General features: G+C 42.7%; 1 protein-coding gene across 1 annotated transcript in view; it reads right to left on the reverse strand.

Moving 5' to 3' along the window:
• Window positions 1–21326, reverse strand: part of MTHFD1 (methylenetetrahydrofolate dehydrogenase, cyclohydrolase and formyltetrahydrofolate synthetase 1) — a 61205-nt gene that overhangs the window by 7288 nt on the left and 32591 nt on the right. The window contains exons 16-25 of the mRNA XM_040412747.1: window positions 19707–19809; window positions 15158–15234; window positions 14403–14543; window positions 14252–14320; window positions 14054–14165; window positions 13830–13969; window positions 12336–12377; window positions 2524–2624; window positions 1597–1774; window positions 1398–1505 (exon numbers count right to left, since the gene is read on the reverse strand). Of these exons, the coding sequence (XP_040268681.1) occupies window positions 1398–1505; window positions 1597–1774; window positions 2524–2624; window positions 12336–12377; window positions 13830–13969; window positions 14054–14165; window positions 14252–14320; window positions 14403–14543; window positions 15158–15234; window positions 19707–19809 (1071 nt within the window). The remainder of the gene's footprint in view (window positions 1–1397; window positions 1506–1596; window positions 1775–2523; window positions 2625–12335; window positions 12378–13829; window positions 13970–14053; window positions 14166–14251; window positions 14321–14402; window positions 14544–15157; window positions 15235–19706; window positions 19810–21326) is intronic.

A 21326-nucleotide genomic window follows, 5' to 3' on the forward strand; every position in this document is an offset into this window, starting at 1 on the left:
ACAACGACTGCTGTACACCGCTGTTTCCCCGCTTACCGCCGTGCTCAGCGGTGATCCTTCCATTCACCGCGGCAGTCTTGGGCTCCGTCGCTGTACATGCTGTGGTGCTGAGGATTCCGCTCCACAGGTTCCACTCAGCCCTGGCCACAGTATGCTTGCTGCTGGTTTCTGGTTACACTGCCCTAGGGGCGACGCGCATCACTCCCTGGGCTGCATGAGTTGGGTCATGTGACCTCGCTGCCCAACCCAGGCTCTCCTTCAGGTACTAAAGTGGCTGAGCCCCCTTCCCAGATGCCTCAGTGTCAAGGTCCTTGTGTTTGCTAAGTTACTGATACCCACGTGTGCTCCTGACTTCTAATTTGTTCCTGGATTCTGCTACTCATCTGATCCCTGCCTGTTTACCTTGACTCTCCTGTTGCCAATCCGGATTGCCTGAGCTGTACCTGTGGCGCCAGCCCTGACCTTCTGCCTGTCTGACTACGCCTCTGCCTCATCTTTCGGTCCTGCACTGTTGCTCCTGGTAACGACCACGCCTGACTATGCTTGTACTTCTGGTGCCTACTCAGGTATCTCCTGGTCCACCTGGACCAGCTTCCTCGTTAGCCTGCCCTCCTCAAGAGGTAGCCAGCTGGTGTTCCCCTTGGGAAAGTCTATCCCCACCATCAGGTGTACTGTGAAGAATCAAGGGGTACACTTAGACAACGCCCTTAGAGGAGGTGGGACATGTGGCACAGTGGGTTCACACCCGCTGGTTCGTGACAAGATCAAAGCAATCCAGAAGGCTATATGGTTTCAGCAAAGTATATCTTGCTGGAACTGGTTGATTATTACTTGATTTATGGGCTGGATTTTTTTTTTAATGGTAGGTAGTATTGGTAGAGGGAACGACCATTCCACTCCACTCCAGTACAGCTATTCCCCATATCATGAGGCGTTCCCAGGTGTAGTCACTGGGATTGTTAGTAGGGGATAAATAGAGGTCAGTAGTCTGTGCAAAGCCTGATCCCCCTCTATTTGGATTTGAAATATATGGGTGAGGTAATCGAATGTATAGTTAGTGCTCAGACGGGTAAAGTGATTTATTTTTACGTCACGTACATTTAGTGGCTGAAAAGTGTTGGATTAAAAATAAAAGTCATTTGGACTTTTAACCCTTAAAATTTTTGAGTCTTTCATTGCTGTCCCCACCACAAGCACACGGGCCCGTGACAGGATGTACCCCAGCTGGTGCAGTACATCTTAATTTACTCTCAGATGCTGCGGTCCACAGCAAAATCTGCAGATGCTACTTGCTGAAGATTCAATGCAAGTTTGACTTCTGTTGGACCTCTGTCCAGTGATCAAATAAGCTTTCGTGTCTGAATGATTTACCGGGCAATAATCTATATACTACTTACCTGTTTAGTGTAGCGCTCAGCCTTTTTCTGTGCCTCGGGGAGCAGTTCTATGTCATCGGCACCATATATCTTCTGTGCAATTATCCTGATCTTATCGGCAATAGGCAACTAGACAGAAAAAGGACACATAATGAGGACCATCTGATGCAATAAGGAGACAATATACAGTATATTCGATAAGGTCAGGCCTGGGCGATACCTCCACGTCATACAGGAATTTAAATCCGCTCGGAGCCTCGGATGCATTCTGCACGGTTCGGGCCAGATCTACTGCGCCTTTCCCACCTTCTGCCCAGTGAGTGCACTTCACAGCATCAAAAGCCCCCGCTTCCTTAGCCAGACGGCAGACCAGTTCCAGCTCCGCCTGTGTGTCGGTTCTGGAGGCAAATGTTTTTATTATTTTTCCCACTTTATCTATCCATAGTATTCAGCACACAGGTCAATTACAACCTTCAGGAGTCTAACACATAGTTATAAATGAATGTTTAAGGCCCACGAGCCAGAGCAGGGAGGCGCTAACAAGCAGTAGCTCCGGCTTTGGCAGGCTAGGTCACTCCATGCATTTCCTGCAATACCACATTTCTCCTCTAGTGGCCACTCATGGTAACTTTCCCATCAAAAAGCGGTTTGCAGGAGCGGCGTCCACGCAAAGGGGATGATCAGTGATGAGACAACCCCTTTATTATCAGTATTTAACTAAAGAAACCCAATATATTTAAAGGGGTTATCCAGGATTTTCTTATTGATGGCCTATCCTAGCCTCAGGATAGGTAAACCATATCTGATTGGTGTGGGTCTGACTCCCAGGAACCCCGTCGATCAGCTCTTAGAGCAGGCCATGTCGCTCCAGTGAGCACTGCGGCTTCTTCCTAACCCAGTGATGTCATGTTCATCAGTCAAATGGCCTACGTGCAGCTCAGTGCAACAATACCAAGCGCAGCCCCTACACAATGGATGGCGCTGTGTTTGGTAAGCTGCGCGGAGGTTGCGGCGCTCAACTGAGCTCTGTATCCTCTTCAAACAGCTAATTGGCGGGGGTGGCATGATTTGGACCCCCCACCGATCAGATATTGATGATCAGACAATCTTCATCTCCGGTGTCAAAATATATATTAATGGTCCTTACTTGAAAGCGTTGACAGCGACGACCACCGGTACGCCAAACGTGGTGGCATTCTGGATCTGTTTATGGAGATTACTGCATCCTTTTTCCAGTAGCTCCAAGTTCTGGGAGACAGAAAATAGATAATAAGCATATAACCGCCAATAATTATAGTATACTAATTATCATTCAGAGAAAAATCTATCCTGGGCATTGTAAAGCTGGTCACAGAAGCCCCCCTTAATTTGGGTTATAAAATAAACTGCTTACGTACAGCACATTCCACTGGTTGTCCACAGTGCCACCCCTGCCCACTGGTTGTATGTGGTATTGCACCTCGGCCCCAATCACTTGAATATACACATTGTTTCAAATTATTATGCAGATTTTATTTTTCTCTGATTTTCCTAAATGGTCGATGCAAATGACAGTCAGTATAATTTTCAAGTCATCGAATGTATAACATTTTTACTTTATTTTTATTATAAAATGCACAGCCGCCCTCCATTCACTTTTATGGGCTGACGGAAATAGCCGAACCAACGCGCGACTATTTTCGACGGCCCAATAGAAAATGAATGGAGGGAGGCTGCGCATGCGCAGTGCACCCTCCAACACTTTCGGGGCTCCGTTCTCATTGTAGGTGTGGGTCCCAGCGGTGGGACCCGTACCTATCAGACAATGGGGACATATCCTAGCGATATGCCCCCATTGTCTGAGATTAGACAACCCCTTTTGCATAATAATTTGGAATGCGGAGTACAAGAGCTGCAATACCAGACACAGCGCATGGACACAAGTCGGGAAAGGGGCGGACCTAAAATGTGCCATTTTGCACCAAAATTGTGTCAGGAGAGAAAAGTGTCTATTCCTGCACCAGATTTCTCATCCAGCCTTAGCCCCTGTGATAAATCTGGTGCAGGTCTAGACAACCGGGCCAAGCTTACACCATTATATAGATCAGTAAATCTAGGCCTTAATGCCTCACCATTTTCAAGGTGTCTTTCTTGCTGTCAGTGAATGGAAATAGCCATGATTTAATGTCAGAGTCTGTAAACGGCTCCTAACTTGATGCTGTTCTACACAGCAATAATGTAGCTCCAGCAGGGCCGGATTTCATCACACAGCCGCACAGTGTTTGGCACTTATGTAATGCGTGAAGGACGGGCGCCAAGTTTTCCAGGTGCCGAAAAAACCGTATAATCTACAACAATTACCACTAAAATATAAATAGTGGCTATGTCTCGGTCTCTTCCATGTGCAGAGCAGATTCATTTGTGCTTATTACAAGGTCGCTCTGCTATCGCAGGCAGCTGTCTGTGAAGGACACTGATGAGAAAATTGTCAAGGAAGCATCACAGCTATTTAACTGTTTGTGTGGGAGATGTTAAGATTATATAACATCGCCATTCTCATACCGTACTCTCCCTGATCACGGCCACATTGCTTGGCATTAAAGGGACAGTGTTCTATAAAGCAGTGCAGGAAAAAGCGGCATTCAGATTTCTTCTGGTTGCCAATGGAAACAGTCAGCAGTTTGTTGACAGGCAAAGCCCAGCCTGTCTATGCTCCTGTAGGAACATTAACAACCTAACTGTTTTGCCCGAGTCCAGCTCGGGCTGTGGGGAAAGTACTTAACTGTTCGGCCTGAGCCCAGCTCGGGCAGAAGGTGAAGGGGGGTAGCTGCTCATATCTCTGCTTTGGGACTGGTCTTGTTTGAAAGCTGACATTCCAGGCTTTCATAAAAGACAAAAATGACAGCATTAGCACAACTAGGAGATAGCACAGTTATAAAATCGAGTAATAATCGGGAATATATGCGGTAAAACCTGCTTTTACTTTTACTTTCAGCTGCATTTACTGCATCCCGATTTCTAACAGTGATATCTTCCCATGTAGTGAAGATAATGCTGGTATTGTTGGAAACCTTGTAATGTCAGCTTTCAAACAATACAAAGGCCACATCTCTAGCTGCTACCTATCCAAAGATATGCGCAGCTAAAACTTTAAATCTGGAGGAGGAGGGGGAGCAGTTGGGGAGCTGACAGCCTGCACGAGGAAATAAAAATAATAAAAAAATATATAGAAATGGGTCATTATCATCATTGTACTGACCCACATAATAAAATATGTGATTTATACCACATAGTGACCCCTGTAAATAAGTTCCACAAAATAATATTACAATTGATGTTTTTTTATCTTTCTCCCTAAAAATAAAATAATAAAAGTTAGTTAATAGACTATATATACCCCCAAATGTTTCATGATGTTCCCTAAAAAACCTATAACTAATCTCGCAAAAGAAAAAGAAAAAAATTAGGAGAAATTTTTTTAAAAGTTATTACTTCTGGAACATGAAAGGGGAAAATGTTACTGGTCCCTAAGGCTAAAACTAATTATGTCACTAAGGGGTTAAAAATGCAATTGTGTCCCCCGAGTTGTACGCCAACAAGATTTACTTCAGACATATATTAAAAATCTACAATAAAAAAGTGACATTTTGGGAGGGTCTTTCCAATTTTAATGAAACAAGTATATATTGTGGCTCACCCGTATCTGTCAATGCGGTAAGGGTGCTCTGCTTTTTGGATGTATCACCTATGCATCCGGTATAGAGAGTTGCAATTATTTGAAATTAAAAGCAGGCACTCACCAGCTGGTTAGTCTAATAAGTAGTAGCTTTATATATTGAGATAAAATTTACAATAAAATATACATAAAATTAACATATAATACACTGAGGATAATAAGACATTAAGTATCCTACTTCAATATCCTGCCGGGTGAACAAATATCAAGCTTTGGGTCTATGAGTGTATATAATCAATTAAATCAACATCCTGTGTAAGATAAGGAACATACATGCATCCTTTGGTGAACAAAAAATCTGTGGAAAATAAAATCAAAATCCTGTGCAAAGTAGATAATACAAAAATAGTATGCTGGTGATATATTATAGGTAAATATAGTGATAAATAGGGTCGTGCATAGACCTAGTAGCAATTCCTCAGTTGAGGTATATATTGTTTCAGTTCAATGGCAGTTCCTCTATGTGTTTAGGCAGTAAGGCTTAGGTAAAGAATAGTCGGGTGTTAGAACTGGGGCGTCCCCCTAGTTCTTCAAACCCTCTTACCTTGCCTCTAGTTCAGGCTGAACCTTTAAAGGTGTCTCTCTCCTAAACGCTGGGGTCCTTGGTATAGGATCCAAATGTATAAAAGTTTTCCTCTCGTCGGTCTCAGCGTTCCACGAGGGTGCTTCCGTGCGTCTCAGCAATCAGGAAGTGATCTCTGCGTTCCACGAGGGTACTTCCGTGCGTCTCAGCGATCAGGAAGTGATCTCTCCAATTCTCGTGGGCTCGCGTAGTCTCGCGATCAATTAGTCCAGCTAAATTTTCACTGGATTGTAGCTGCAGACTCAACGGTATTCTTCCAACTTTTTACAGAATAGGGTGGGTAAATACTCGCAGGAACCAGCCAGACGCGTTTCGAGGGTCCTCCCTCTTCCTCAGTGGCTATACTGCGAGTGTTACCCTTCTCACTTATATACTGTGGTTCTCTGAGATCCCACCCAACTCCGATCTGGATTTCACTTATTCTAATTAGGTTAACTCTTCAGTGCAAGGTACTACTTCAATATATATATATATATATAGATTAAATTTCTCACTAGCTTTCTAATCTTTATTATTTAAAAGATATATATCAGGGTATATACGAATATAATTTAAAAATATATAAAAATATAAATAGTGCAAATATATAAGCGCTAGTTTAGAATCCTTAAATATATAGATCTGGGATAACAATTACTTATTCATTACTTTTCCATAATAGTTCCAAGTATTTGAACAATACTCCAAAGTCCAAATAACATAAAAAGCGTCCTAAGATCTTAACAGACGCAGTGGACACAAAAAATACAAAAAACGCATCAAAACCGCACCCAATAGCTAAAAACCGCATATGCGTTTTCGGTGCGTTTTGTGTCAAAATAAACTCCCCCATTCATCTTCATGACTCCCCATCATTTATACCTCCTCCTTCTCATCAAAGATATCTCTAGATGTTATATAATGGATATTCAGCATTAATATCTCTGTATTTTAATCTAATAAGTATATCCTATCTTTAATTTTCTTTCTTTATTAATTGGAGATTATCTTCCCTTTTTCTTTTATTCTTTTATTCTTTATTGAGGTATAAGGGGAGGAAGGCCCACCACCGAGGGGAGATCCTGGTGCCGTAAAATAGCTAACCGCAGGATGTCCCGTCAGAGGGGGGCATCCCTCCCTAGAGATTATAGGAAACCAAATAACTCAAAATCTGAGTTCAGTCCCCGTGGGAGAAGAGTTTGGAAGTCAAAAATTCGCCTAGATTCCTGCCTCGACATCCTAGCGATATGGTCTCCACCTCGCCAGTGTATATCCACCTTTTCAAAGGCCATGAAGACCATACCTCTTGGATCTTTATTATGACATTGTTTATAGTGTAATGACAGGGAGTGTTTTTCATAGCCATTTTTTATATTAGTCACATGTTCTGCTAACCTCTTTTTTAAGGTACGTTTAGTCCTCCCAATATATTGTTTCTTTCTTATGCCAATGCAAGAAACAATATATTGGGAGGACTAAACGTACCTTAAAAAAGAGGTTAGCAGAACATGTGACTAATATAAAAAATGGCTATGAAAAACACTCCCTGTCATTACACTATAAACAATGTCATAATAAAGATCCAAGAGGTATGGTCTTCATGGCCTTTGAAAAGGTGGATATACACTGGCGAGGTGGAGACCATATCGCTAGGATGTCGAGGCAGGAATCTAGGCGAATTTTTGACTTCCAAACTCTTCTCCCACGGGGACTGAACTCAGATTTTGAGTTATTTGGTTTCCTATAATCTCTAGGGAGGGATGCCCCCCTCTGACGGGACATCCTGCGGTTAGCTATTTTACGGCACCAGGATCTCCCCTCGGTGGTGGGCCTTCCTCCCCTTATACCTCAATAAAGAATAAAAGAATAAAAGAAAAAGGGAAGATAATCTCCAATTAATAAAGAAAGAAAATTAAAGATAGGATATACTTATTAGATTAAAATACAGAGATATTAATGCTGAATATCCATTATATAACATCTAGAGATATCTTTGATGAGAAGGAGGAGGTATAAATGATGGGGAGTCATGAAGATGAATGGGGGAGTTTATTTTGACACAAAACGCACCGAAAACGCATATGCGGTTTTTAGCTATTGGGTGCGGTTTTGATGCGTTTTTTGTATTTTTTGTGTCCACTGCGTCTGTTAAGATCTTAGGACGCTTTTTATGTTATTTGGACTTTGGAGTATTGTTCAAATACTTGGAACTATTATGGAAAAGTAATGAATAAGTAATTGTTATCCCAGATCTATATATTTAAGGATTCTAAACTAGCGCTTATATATTTGCACTATTTATATTTTTATATATTTTTAAATTATATTCGTATATACCCTGATATATATCTTTTAAATAATAAAGATTAGAAAGCTAGTGAGAAATTTAATCTATATATATATATATATATTGAAGTAGTACCTTGCACTGAAGAGTTAACCTAATTAGAATAAGTGAAATCCAGATCGGAGTTGGGTGGGATCTCAGAGAACCACAGTATATAAGTGAGAAGGGTAACACTCGCAGTATAGCCACTGAGGAAGAGGGAGGACCCTCGAAACGCGTCTGGCTGGTTCCTGCGAGTATTTACCCACCCTATTCTGTAAAAAGTTGGAAGAATACCGTTGAGTCTGCAGCTACAATCCAGTGAAAATTTAGCTGGACTAATTGATCGCGAGACTACGCGAGCCCACGAGAATTGGAGAGATCACTTCCTGATCGCTGAGACGCACGGAAGTACCCTCGTGGAACGCAGAGATCACTTCCTGATTGCTGAGACGCACGGAAGCACCCTCGTGGAACGCTGAGACCGACGAGAGGAAAACTTTTATACATTTGGATCCTATACCAAGGACCCCAGCGTTTAGGAGAGAGACACCTTTAAAGGTTCAGCCTGAACTAGAGGCAAGGTAAGAGGGTTTGAAGAACTAGGGGGACGCCCCAGTTCTAACACCCGACTATTCTTTACCTAAGCCTTACTGCCTAAACACATAGAGGAACTGCCATTGAACTGAAACAATATATACCTCAACTGAGGAATTGCTACTAGGTCTATGCACGACCCTATTTATCACTATATTTACCTATAATATATCACCAGCATACTATTTTTGTATTATCTACTTTGCACAGGATTTTGATTTTATTTTCCACAGATTTTTTGTTCACCAAAGGATGCATGTATGTTCCTTATCTTACACAGGATGTTGATTTAATTGATTATATACACTCATAGACCCAAAGCTTGATATTTGTTCACCCGGCAGGATATTGAAGTAGGATACTTAATGTCTTATTATCCTCAGTGTATTATATGTTAATTTTATGTATATTTTATTGTAAATTTTATCTCAATATATAAAGCTACTACTTATTAGACTAACCAGCTGGTGAGTGCCTGCTTTTAATTTCAAATAATTGCATCTTTCCAATTTTAATGTGACTGTTGGGAGATTAATCTGCTGCACTGCATTTGGGTGCAGTCGGTTTTTACTAGTTGAGATTACCAGGCAGCATTTGGAGAAATAAATTACCTTTACTAAATTACAGACACTGAACAAGTATTGGAAGAACTGAGCTCAGAAACATGCAGAATTGGGAATACAGCTCTGGACTATGTTGCAATTCAATGGAAGCAGAAGACCAGTGATACAGTCCCGATCAAAAGTTTAAGACCACTTGAAAAATGGCAAAAAATCATATTTAGCATGGCTGGATCTTAACAAGGTTCCAAGTAGAGCTTCAACATGCAACAAGAAGAAATGGGAGTGAGACCAAACATTTTTTGAGCATTCAATTTAATGAAAACAACGAATAAACTAAAACAGGCTGTTTTTCAGATGATCAAAAGTTTAGGACCACACCTCCAAAAAAAATATACACCCCCCAAAACAGAAATCCAACTTCCAAACATGAACCCAGTAATGAGTAGCTCCGCCGTTATTGTTTATCACTTCCAAAATTTGTTTCGGCATGCTTGATGCAAGCGTTTCCATGAGGTGAGTGGGAACATTTCTCCAAGTAGTGAAGACGGCCGCACGAAGGTCATCTACTGTCTGGAACTGTTGTCCATTTTTGTAAACTTCCCTTGCCACCCATCCCCAAGGTTCTCAATTGGATTTAGATCAGGGGAACACGCAGGATGGGCCAAAAGAGTGATGTTTTTCTCCCGGAAGAAGTCCCTTGTCCTGCGGGCATTGTGTACTGTAGCGTTGTCCTGCTGAAAAACCCAGTCGTTACCACACAGACGAGGGCCCTCAGTCATGAGGAATGCTCTCTGCAACATCTGGACATAGCCAGCGGCCGTTTGACGCCCCTGCACTTCCTGAAGCTCCATTGTTCCACTGAAGGAAAAAGCACCCCAGACCATTATGGCGCCCCCTCCACTGTGGCGCGTAGAAAACATCTCAGGTGGGATCTGCTTGTCATGCCAGTAACGTTGGAAACCATCAGGACCATCAAGGTTAAATTTTCTCATCAGAGAATAAAACTTTCTTCCACCTTTGAATGTCCCATGTTTGGTGCTCTCTTGCAAAGTCCAAACGAGCAGTTCTGTGGCGTTCAAGGAGACGAGGTCTTTGAAGACGTTTTTTGTTTTTGAAGCCCTTCAGTCTCAGATGCCGTCTGATGGTTATGGGTCTGCAGTCAGCACCAGTAAGGGCCTTAATTTGGGTCGAGGATCGTCCAGTGTCTTGACGGACAGCCAATTGGATCCTCCGGCTCAGTGCTGATGACATTTTTTGGGGTCTTCCACTTGACTTTTTTGTTCCATAACCCTCAGGATCATTTAAGAAATTCCAAATGACTGTCTTACTGCGTCCCACCTCAGCAGCGATGGCGCGCTGTGAGAGACCCTGCTTATGCAGTTCAACAACCCGACCACGTTCAAAAGGGGAGAGTTTTTTTGCCTTTGCCATCACAACGTGTGACTACCTGACAGAAAATTACAATGAATCCACATCTTTGCACAGATTTGGCCTTTTAAAGGCATGTGGTCCTAAACTTTTGATCAGCTGAAAAACAGCCGGTTTCAGTTTATTCGTTGTTTTCAATTAATTGAATGCTCAAAAAATGTTTGGTCTCGCTCCCATTTCTTCTTGTTGCATATTGAAGCTCTACTTGGAACCTTGTTAAGATCCAACAATGTAAAATATGATTTTTTGCCATTTTTCAAGTGATCTTAAACTTTTGATCAGGACTGTATTTTAGTCTTAAAGGGGTTTTCCAGCAAAAAAACAACACATGATAGGTGATAAATCTTTTGATTGCTGGGGGCCCCACCAATCACAAGAATGGGAGTCCTAAGCCCCCATTTCTCCTCATCGGGAGTGGTGCTCAAAAAATGCTCACATTAATTAAATTTGTATAGATGGTCAAAATGTCTTCACTGAAGTGGGGACCCCCCCCCACCATGATCATCCATCTGTGAATAGTGGAATACCCCTTTTAATCTAAATAACAGAGTGATCAGAGACACAATGGTTGCTAAGGATACAATGTATAACCCTGTAGCTCTCAAAAAGTGTATCCCTAGCAACCAATTGGTCTCAAATAACATCTGGACTGTCATTATACCAACAGGAAAAAGGAGGACAACAACTAGCCACACCATTGCCTATCATGCTCTGCATTATTAATCAGATTTTCAATAAAAATAGGTGGAGAATCTCTGTAGAAACAATGTATATTTATGATGAGTGCAGTCAAAACCTACGGCAGTGCGGTAAAATTGCACGCGGTCATGGTTTTGACTGCATCATGACTGCACCATCACGACCATGCCCTTATGTAAAATGCTCTGCCTTATTAATCAGATTTTCAGTAAAAATAATTACTGTGAATCTTTGTAAAAATGCTGTATATTTATGGTGAGTGCAGTCACCTAGTAAAAACAATGTGTAACAGAAAAGGGTCCTGGTTTTGACTGCACAGTAACGTCTACGTGTGGCTTTACCCTGGACATAACATTACTGTACCGTCAACTGAGTAGAAGGGTAAGTTCACACAAGTCAGATTTGCTGTGGACAATTTCTGCAGTGAATCTGCAAGAAATCCACAAAACAAAGCCGCGGACTGGGGTGCGGACTTCATGTTATGCATTTTGCTGCAGGTTATGCGAAATGATGAAAAAATAAAATGATGTTGAAATACGTAGTTGTGTATTTTGCTGCAAATTTTGACTTGACTTTGTCTCCACTGAATGGGGAAAGACTACAACAAATCAGTGAACAGAACTTGACAGATCTGTTAAAATCATATCCATTTGCCGCAGATTCGACCTGCGCACATCCGCATGGAGAATCTGCTGAATATACTGCAAAGTCAGGGGGATACATTGTATCCCCATATGATAGGACCAAAACAGACACTTAGGTTTTCCTTGGTGCCCCCCCCCCACTGAGATGTTGGAGGCCCTGCCAAAGCTGTCATCGCTCGACTCTCAGGTTCTGCTAAGTGGCGTTCAGGAATATTAGCATGAATCAGGAGAGGAATGCGGCGCTCACAACGGCGCGATTAGTACTTGACTCAAGCACAGAAAATGCATGTGAATAAAGCTCTTGTTTCAGGGCAAACAAAACAACAGCGGGGAAGCGTTTCAGTGCGGAGCACGAGCAGATGACTAAACCTCGCTCTCCTCTATTTATAGGGCAGCAATAGGAAAAACAGCCATTAGAGGCTCACCTCTTCTGTATACTCCTTCGGCAGTGGGACTCCGGCAGTAACCTAGGAGGAAAAAAGAAAAAAAAAAAGAATATATTTAGTAGCTGCCGGGATATTTATTCCTGTGGTACTTCTTCTCAAGGCGCTGAATCCATGCATACGAGACGTATCTATTGAAGGGCTATTTCCGTCTTACGGCATGTTGCCATAACATTCTGATCAGTGGGGTTCTGCTCCCTAGGGTCCTGATGGCCTCTTAGTGAGCAAATATCGAGGCCAACATAACACGAAAGCCTTCCACTCCTCGTTAGGGCTCATTCAGACGGCCGTATGCTGTCCACAAAAACGCGTATCCGTTTTTTTGGGGCGGACAGTTCAGCATGTCCGCAAAAAAACTGATTGCATTCCGTTTTTTTTGCTGATCCGTAGACTTCAATAGGGCCATGTCCTGATTTTCACTGACAAGTATAGGACGTGTTTAATTTTTTTGCTGAGCCGTGCAATGGAAGAAAAGGGCCCCATAGAAGTGAATGGGACAGCATCTAATCCGCAAATAAAACGGATCCGCATTTTTGCGGACAGCATACGGCCGTTTGAATGAGCCCTTATAGAAATGACCGGAAATGAAAAGAACAGTCTTACCGGTAGGCGGAAGATATCTGAAATCACACTTGGGGTATGGTTTAAAAATCACTTCAAGGAAGATGACGGGCAGGGTCCTGGCGATGAACACTGTCCCTAGACCACCCTGTCAGAACTAGTATGCCCTGATGTCCTCCTAATACGGAGTCATCGCCCTGACAAGGGCGGCCCTGTCCGGAACCTTACCCTGAAATGGGAGGCACTAGACGTCCCTACCCTAGAGGAAAGATGATAGACCCCAGGGAAGGGAGAATATAACCCTACGCGTTTCGTCTTTATCTTATTATTGCCCCAGACTCATCAGGGGATAAGGGGCAACAGTTTAGCTGATAATGTGTAAAGGGAGTATACAGGAATCAATAATCCTCCCAGTGTCACTGAAAATTCATTCTGAAAATTTAGTATTATATTGTAGTGACACAAAATCTATTAAAGAAAAAGAGGGGCGGGGGGGGGGGGGGGGGGGGGGGTTAGTTAAATGTCCACCCTAGATGGTAAAGGACATATGGTTAAGAGTGCTGCCATCTACAAAGGGCCGGGGTATTGCCAGATAGTAGATCCCCAGAGAGCGCATGTGGTCACTCTTCTGCACGTGGTTGTGGAAAGCAATCCAAAAACATTCCTTAAACCACATATTCTTATCTTGGCCATTCATGGCTGATATCAAAGGCGGCCGGGGTTATGGAAACAGCTGAGTGGACTAGAGGTTAATGGGAGCTACAAACTTCCTGCACTGAAACTACCCCAAAACAGCTGATCGGCTGGGATGCGGGGTTTTGGACCCCTGCCAATCAGATATCAATGGATAGGCCATCAATACTAAACTCTAAATACGAACCTGGACGAGCCTTTTCCTGGAAATTTAGCACTTACCGTTGGGCCTCCCCCATGCATCTTCAGTGCCCGCACTGTAGCTACCAGAACCACCACATGAGGGCGTAAACCAGAATATCTGCATTTGATGTTGAAAAACTTTTCCATTCCAATGTCCGCTCCAAAGCCGGCCTCAGTCACTGCAAGTCAATGGCGTAAGCAGGGTTATGATGACCTCTACATAAGCAGAACACTTGGCCAATTTGCTTGTATGTCAGTCTTACCGACAAATCCTTCTGGTCCAACCAATTTTAGTGCAATTTTATCGGCCAGAATAGAGGAGTTGCCATGTGCAATGTTGGCAAAAGGTCCGGCGTGAACGAACACAGGGTTTCCCTGTCAAATGTGACATAATCCTGGTATTACAAGCGACGTAGATGCAAAAACACAAGAGTCAGCCTGAACTGTCTGACAGCGCTCACCTCCAGTGTCTGCATCAGATTGGGTTTGATTGCATCTTTCATCAAGACAGCCAGAGCACCACTTATCCCCTGAGAAAACAGGAATCAAGTGTCAGTGGTGTCTCCAAAAGTCCTCACATTCAATTGCCCATTTCTCCTCCAAATGTCTTACCAAGTCTTCCGTAGTGACAGGAGCTCCTTGTTTGCTGGAAGCCACCACCATTTTACCCAGTCGTGACCTCATGTCATCCAGACCATCGGTGAGCGCCAAGACGGCCATGATTTCACTTGCAACGGAGATGTCAAACTGGGCCTGCATCCCACAAAAAGATGGTGTCACAGGACTCTCTTATTATAAATTTAAGGTGGTCACGTCCTAGTCTGTAGACTAGTAGGTTCAGTCAAGTAGAAGAGGAAAAACAACATCATCTGTTCACAGTCTTCAGTGTTTTTGATGTCAGGAGGAAACCAGGACTTTAACCTAAGACCACGGTGCTAACCACTGAGCCACCCAATACCACCGGGTCTGAGACTCTAAGTGCATACTTAGGACCCCCCCACCATACATTGAAGACTGAACAGTCACCTTTATCTAAGTCAGTTTTTCAGTATGTAGATATCCTCAGGATCGTTGGAGGTCTGACACCCAGCACCCCCACAGATCAGCTTACGAGATGCAGCAGAAGGCTTTGTCCACTATGCAGTTGCTCTGGAGTCGCAGCTGGAGTACTCCGGCACTACTATTACCCAGTGGATTGAGCTTTCTGCTTCAGGCACTGTTTTTTTTCCCCGCTGCCAAAAACAGCCAATTGGCTGTTGGGGGTGCTGTGTGTCGGACCCTGACCAATCTGATATTGATGACCTATCCTGAGGATATCTACAGTCTATGAAAACCCCTTTACGTCAATTACGTTAAAGATACAGTACCGTCCTAGTGAACCCCTTCTCTGTTGGAGACTGGCCAATAGTTATCTTCCGAAGGAATCGATCGTTTGTGTCCATTACTGGAAAAAAAAATGCAGATATCTAAGCAAGAGGGACACTATGTAAATCTTGGAAATCTTCAGGACTTACTCGTTGTTATCCCCCTTTCTCCATCACCTGTACTAGTCAGAAGTTTTTTGCTGCCGAGATCTACGGCCCCCTCCCACCAAGGTGCCCCTGAAGTGTGATAACTTAAAGGGGCACTCATATGATGAAAACTGATCACCTATCCACAGGATTCAGTGGGGATCCGACTGCTGGGACCCTCACCAATCAAGACAATTGGGGTCCAGTGTTCCCTATTCTAACGGTGTGGCAGTCTAGTACACACAAGTAATGTACTGGGCTGCAGAGTTTAAATGGAGCTGTGGTATGCCTGCTCGACTGAAGGCAAGAAATCAGATCCTGCTGCCACGATAGGTGGGGGTCCCGGCAATAAAACCCCCACCAATAACTTAGCACCTATTGTTCTGGCACCCCTTCAACTGATGCTATTTTGAAGACAAAGGGCGTTCGCACCGAACATTGATTGGATTTAGGCTTCTCTTCAGTTCATTCACCTTTGGTTAAAGGTCCCTTTACACGGGGCGATATTACAGCAGATTGTTGGGAAGAAGGCGTTCCTTCCCGAAAATCTGCTGATCGCTGGTGGAGGAGACCGCTGCATTTACAGTATGGGGAGGAGTGATCGTTAACGCCATTGCTCTTCCCCATAAGGACTCGTTGTTTGCCGGCAGCAGATCGTGTTTACACGGCAAGATCTGCTGCCTGTAAACGATCGGATTGCCCAATGAAGAAGCGTTTCGCTCGTATATAGGATAGTCGGCGGTACATTTACTATGAACGCTCATTAGTGATAATCTGTGCGATTCTTAACACTTGTATTTTAGAAAGCTGTTTTACTTTCCAGCATTTTCCCACACCTGCCTAAAACTTTTGCACAGTACTGTATGTACATAGGTTAAAGGGATGTGTGTGTGTGCCTAGTCTGGATTATGCCAGATTATCGGAATTTTACTTTAAGTACAGTTTCTATTTTGCTGCATACTTTGTGGACAATTAATGGGAATGTGTCATCAGAAAAGTATGTAAAACTTTTTTTTTTTTTTTTCTTACGTTACATTTCATACGTTTTCGCACAGGCCACTAGCCCTAAAATATGTCCAGGCTTCCTGTTCTTTGACAGCAACCACCCGGGCCATAGAGACACTGGACAGGAGCGACTCATTGATCTCTATGGGAGAGTTTTCTAAGCATGTTCTGTGAGAAGTAAGTCATTCTGCGGGGAGGGGGAGTACATAAACTGTGAACATCACCTACTGAATGGTGGATTCTGTGTTACTTCTATACAGATAATATCTTTCATTGTAATTCTGCTTGTGATAATTGGATGACTGCTGAAAAGTGATTCCTGACTCACTGATTTCTATGGGACAGTTTTCTAGTCATGCTCTATGACCTGTGCAGTGGTCATTCTGCAGGGAGGGGGAGTATATAAACAGTGATCATCACCTATTATGAATGGTGGCTCCTGTGTTATCTATATACAGATGATATATTTAATTGTAATAATGTGATGATAATAAGACAACTGCTGAAAAGAGATCTGTACAGAACAGGATGTCTTGACATATTTTAGGCCTAGTGACCATTGTGAAAACTTCTAGGTTTTTCATTTTTTTTAAAATTATAAATAGTGATTCGAAATTATATTTAATTAAAAAAAATGTTTTAACATAAAAAGGTGATTTAAACAATACGCCATTTTGACATGTTCCCTTTAATTATGCGCTGGTACTAGACTGAAGCACTCCGTAACTTCTGACCTTAATCTGACCTTTCTTAAACTTTCTGCTCGTTGCATTAAATGGGACATTTGCTTCTTTATTGCTTTTTGCTATTTATAATCCCAGTGACAGAAATCCAAACCACTGGGTGAAATAACAAGGACAAGATGGTGGAGCAGCCATCTGTTCCCCACCACAGTGATTTCACACTGAATCTAATCAGAGACTGGCAGCGGCCATTCACTCCTTCTGTGCCCCTGTGTACAACAGAGCAACACGAAAGCCCAAACCTGGCGGGATTAGTCTGCCCAAAATGATGTTGCTTCTTTCTGTAATCGTTTCTTTTGCTGCGCTGAAGTAAATGGAAGATTTCTTTAAATTGAGCAATTTTATGTAAGTTTCTGAAAGGGCATCTGTCAGCAGATTTGTCCCTATGACACTGGCTGACCTGTTCCATGTGCGCTTGACAGCTGAAGACATCCGTGTTGGTCCCATGTTCATATGTGTCCACATTGCTGAGAAATATGATGTTTTATTATATGCAAATGAGCCTCTAGGAGCAACGGGGGCGTTACTGTTACACCTAGAGGCTCTGCTCTCTCTGCAACTGTTGAGCCCTCTGCACTTTGATTGACAGGGCCAGGCAGTGAAAACATCATCACACCTGGCTCTGTCAATCAAAGTCCAGAGGGAGCGGCAGTTGCAGAGAGAGCAGAGCCTCTAGGTGCAACGGCAACACCCCCGTTGCTCCTAGAAGCTCATTTGCATATGTTAAAATCCCATCTTTCTCAGCAATGCGGGCACATACAGTGGGGGAAATAATTATTTGACCCCTCACTGATTTTGTAAGTTTGTCCAATGACAAAGAAATGAAAAGTCTCAGAACAGTATCATTTCAATGGTAGGTTTATTGTAACAGTGGCAGATAGCACATCAAAAGGAAAATCGAAAAAATAACTTTAAATAAAAGATAGCAACTGATTTGCATTTCATTGAGTGAAATAAGTATTTGAACCCCTACCAACCATTAAGAGTTCTGGCTCCCACAGAGTGGTTAGACACTTCTACTCAATTAGTCACCCTCATTAAGGACACCTGTCTTAACTAGTCACCTGTATAAAAGACACCTGTCCACAGAATCAATCAATCAAGCAGACTCCAAACTCTCCAACATGGGAAAGACCAAAGAGCTGTCCAAGGATGTCAGAGACAAAATTGTAGACCTGCACAAGGCTGGAATGGGCTACAAAACCATTAGCAAGAAGCTGGGAGAGAAGGTGACAACTGTTGGTGCGATTGTTCGAAAATGGAAGGAGCACAAAATGACCATCAATCGACCTCGCTCTGGGGCTCCACGCAAGATCTCACCTCGTGGGGTGTCAATGGTTCTGAGAAAGGTGAAAAAGCATCCTAGAACTACACGGGAGGAGTTAGTTAATGACCTCAAATTAGCAGGGACCACAGTCACCAAGAAAACCATTGGAAACACATTACACCGCAATGGATTAAAATCCTGCAGGGCTCGCAAGGTCCCCCTGCTCAGGAAGGCACATGTGCAGGCCCGTCTGAAGTTTGCCAATGAACACCTGAATGATTCAGAGAGTGACTGGGAGAAGGTGCTGTGGTCTGATGAGACCAAAATAGAGCTCTTTGGCATTAACTCAACTCGCTGTGTTTGGAGGAAGAAAAATGCTGCCTATGACCCCCAAAACACCGTCCCCACCGTCAAGCATGGGGGTGGAAACATTTTGCTTTGGGGGTGTTTTTCTGCTAAGGGCACAGGACAACTTATTCGCATAAACGGGAAAATGGACGGAGCCATGTATCGTGAAATCCTGAGCGACAACCTCCTTCCCTCTGCCAGGAAACTGAAAATGGGTCGTGGATGGGTGTTCCAGCACGACAATGACCCAAAACATACAGCAAAGGCAACAAAGGAGTGGCTCAAGAAGAAGCACATTAAGGTCAGGGAGTGGCCTAGTCAGTCTCCGGACCTTAATCCAATCGAAAACCTATGGAGGGAGCTCAAGCTCAGAGTTGCACAGAGACAGCCTCGAAACCTTAGGGATTTAGAGATGATCTGCAAAGAGGAGTGGACCAACATTCCTCCTAAAATGTGCGCAAACTTGGTCATCAATTACAAGAAACGTTTGACCTCTGTGCTTGCAAACAAGGGTTTTTCCACCAAGTATTAAGTCTTTTTTTGTTAGAGGGTTCAAATACTTATTTCACTCAATGAAATGCAAATCAATTGCTATCTTTTATTTAAAGTTATTTTTTCGATTTTCCTTTTGATGTGCTATCTGCCACTGTTACAATAAACCTACCATTGAAATGATACTGTTCTGAGACTTTTCATTTCTTTGTCATTGGACAAACTTACAAAATCAGTGAGGGGTCAAATAATTATTTCCCCCACTGTATGAACATGGGACAAACACAGATGCCTTCAGCTGCCAAGCGCACATGTAACAGGTCAAGCAGTGTCATAGGTTCAAAACTGCTGATAGATGCCCTTTAACAGCTCAAGCTCTCTGCTTGCTGTCAATATCTATCTAATTCATCTATCGCATATCTACCTAATATCTATCAATGAAAGGGTCAAGCAAACCTGTGGAATTATCTGACGTAACATGCTCTCTAAATTTAATACATTTGCAACCATTTGATAACGCCCCCTCCGGGAACCCTCACCCACCACCTACCTCTCTGCCACGTTATAGAGTCGGGGTCGATATCCAGCCTTACAAACTTGTTGATTTCTTCCTCCGTCAAGGCGGCGGGGTCTGTTTTCTCGATGCCCAGTCTCTGTATAAATCAAGTTACAGCAATAGGATGAAATCATTCGGTTTTCCGGATTAGATTACGCATTACGCCGCGTCTGTACATTCTGTTTCACCGAAGGCAGTGACAGGACGTGCCATACACATCATTGAGAAATCCTGCTTCTTCAGTGGTACAGGATTGATAAAAAAAACATGGGCTATTTCTTCCAGAAACACAAGTGTGCAGGCTCATCTCTAGTCACTGCAATGGGGACAAGCTGCAATACCAGACGCAACCCATGGACGGGTGTGGTGCTGTTTCTGGAACAAAGCAGCCATAATATTTCTAATCCTTGACAATCGTTACTAACACGATCGGCGGTAAATTTAACGGACAGTGAAAATGCTGCAGGAAACGGACAGATGTGCTCAGATCTCTTCTGCGGCTAAATAATGGCAGGTTATTTTCAGAGCGCAAGTGTTCTCTATACCATGAAGGAGGCTGCAATTAAGGAAGGAGAAAAAACTGATTTGATATCTTCAAGACATTGATAAAACAGCAATGGAATTTTTTCCTGTAAAACGTCTCATCTTGGAGAATTCAGAAGCAGATAATACATATCTACTGAACTATAACCACACGTCTACTAAATAGCGCTATTAAAGGGAATGAGTCACCTATATGTTTTTATTATTAAATCCAGTTACTGATAAATATTAAAAAAAAATGTCTAACCTGTTTTTATTTTCTGACTGTAGATTTTATTTTTATTCTGTTTTCTGCACAGGATTATGAGGCGGCCATCTTGCTTGAACTGCTGTTAGAAATATGCCTAGAGCAACCACATGGATCAGAGGACTGGAGATCTTCTCTGACTTCTATGGTACAGTTGTGTGGGCGTGCTCTGTGACCTGTGCAGAAGTCATTGTGCAGGGAGGGGGAGTAGATGAGCTGTAACCATAACCTATGAGGGCTTGTTTTTCGCGGGACAAGATGCACTTTCTAATGGCACCATACATGTACGGTTTTTATTGCGTTTTAATACTGAAATATATATTTTTTTTCATCACCATATTCTGACCCCTATAACATTTTTGTAGTTATGCGTACGGATCTGAGTAAAGGGGGTAATTTTTTGCGGGGCGATCTGTACTTTTTAATGACACCATTTTGGGGTGTGTATGACTTTTTGATTACTTTTTATTTATTTCTTTGTCTGAGGTGAAGCGACTAAAAGATGGCAAAATCGGCAAATTTTTCAATTTTTTTTCCATTTCACTGTTTGCCGTATGGGAAAAATATTTGTATATTTTAATAGTAAGGAGGTTTTCGCACGTGGCAATGCCCATGATGTGTATTTTTTATCGTTTACATATTTGTATTTCATTTTTAGGGAAAGGGGGGAATTAGAATTTTTAGGTTTTATTTTTAAAAACATTTTTTTTTTTTTTTTTTCTATAGATCACCAGATTGGTTGTCTCATTGACTCCAATGCATTAGCATTGCAGTCAATGAGAATTGTATCATGTTCCGGCCACAGGCAGAGACTCCATAGAAAC

This window comes from Bufo bufo, chromosome 11, assembly GCF_905171765.1.
Source record: "Bufo bufo chromosome 11, aBufBuf1.1, whole genome shotgun sequence".
NCBI classification, from domain to species: Eukaryota; Metazoa; Chordata; class Amphibia; order Anura; family Bufonidae; genus Bufo; species Bufo bufo.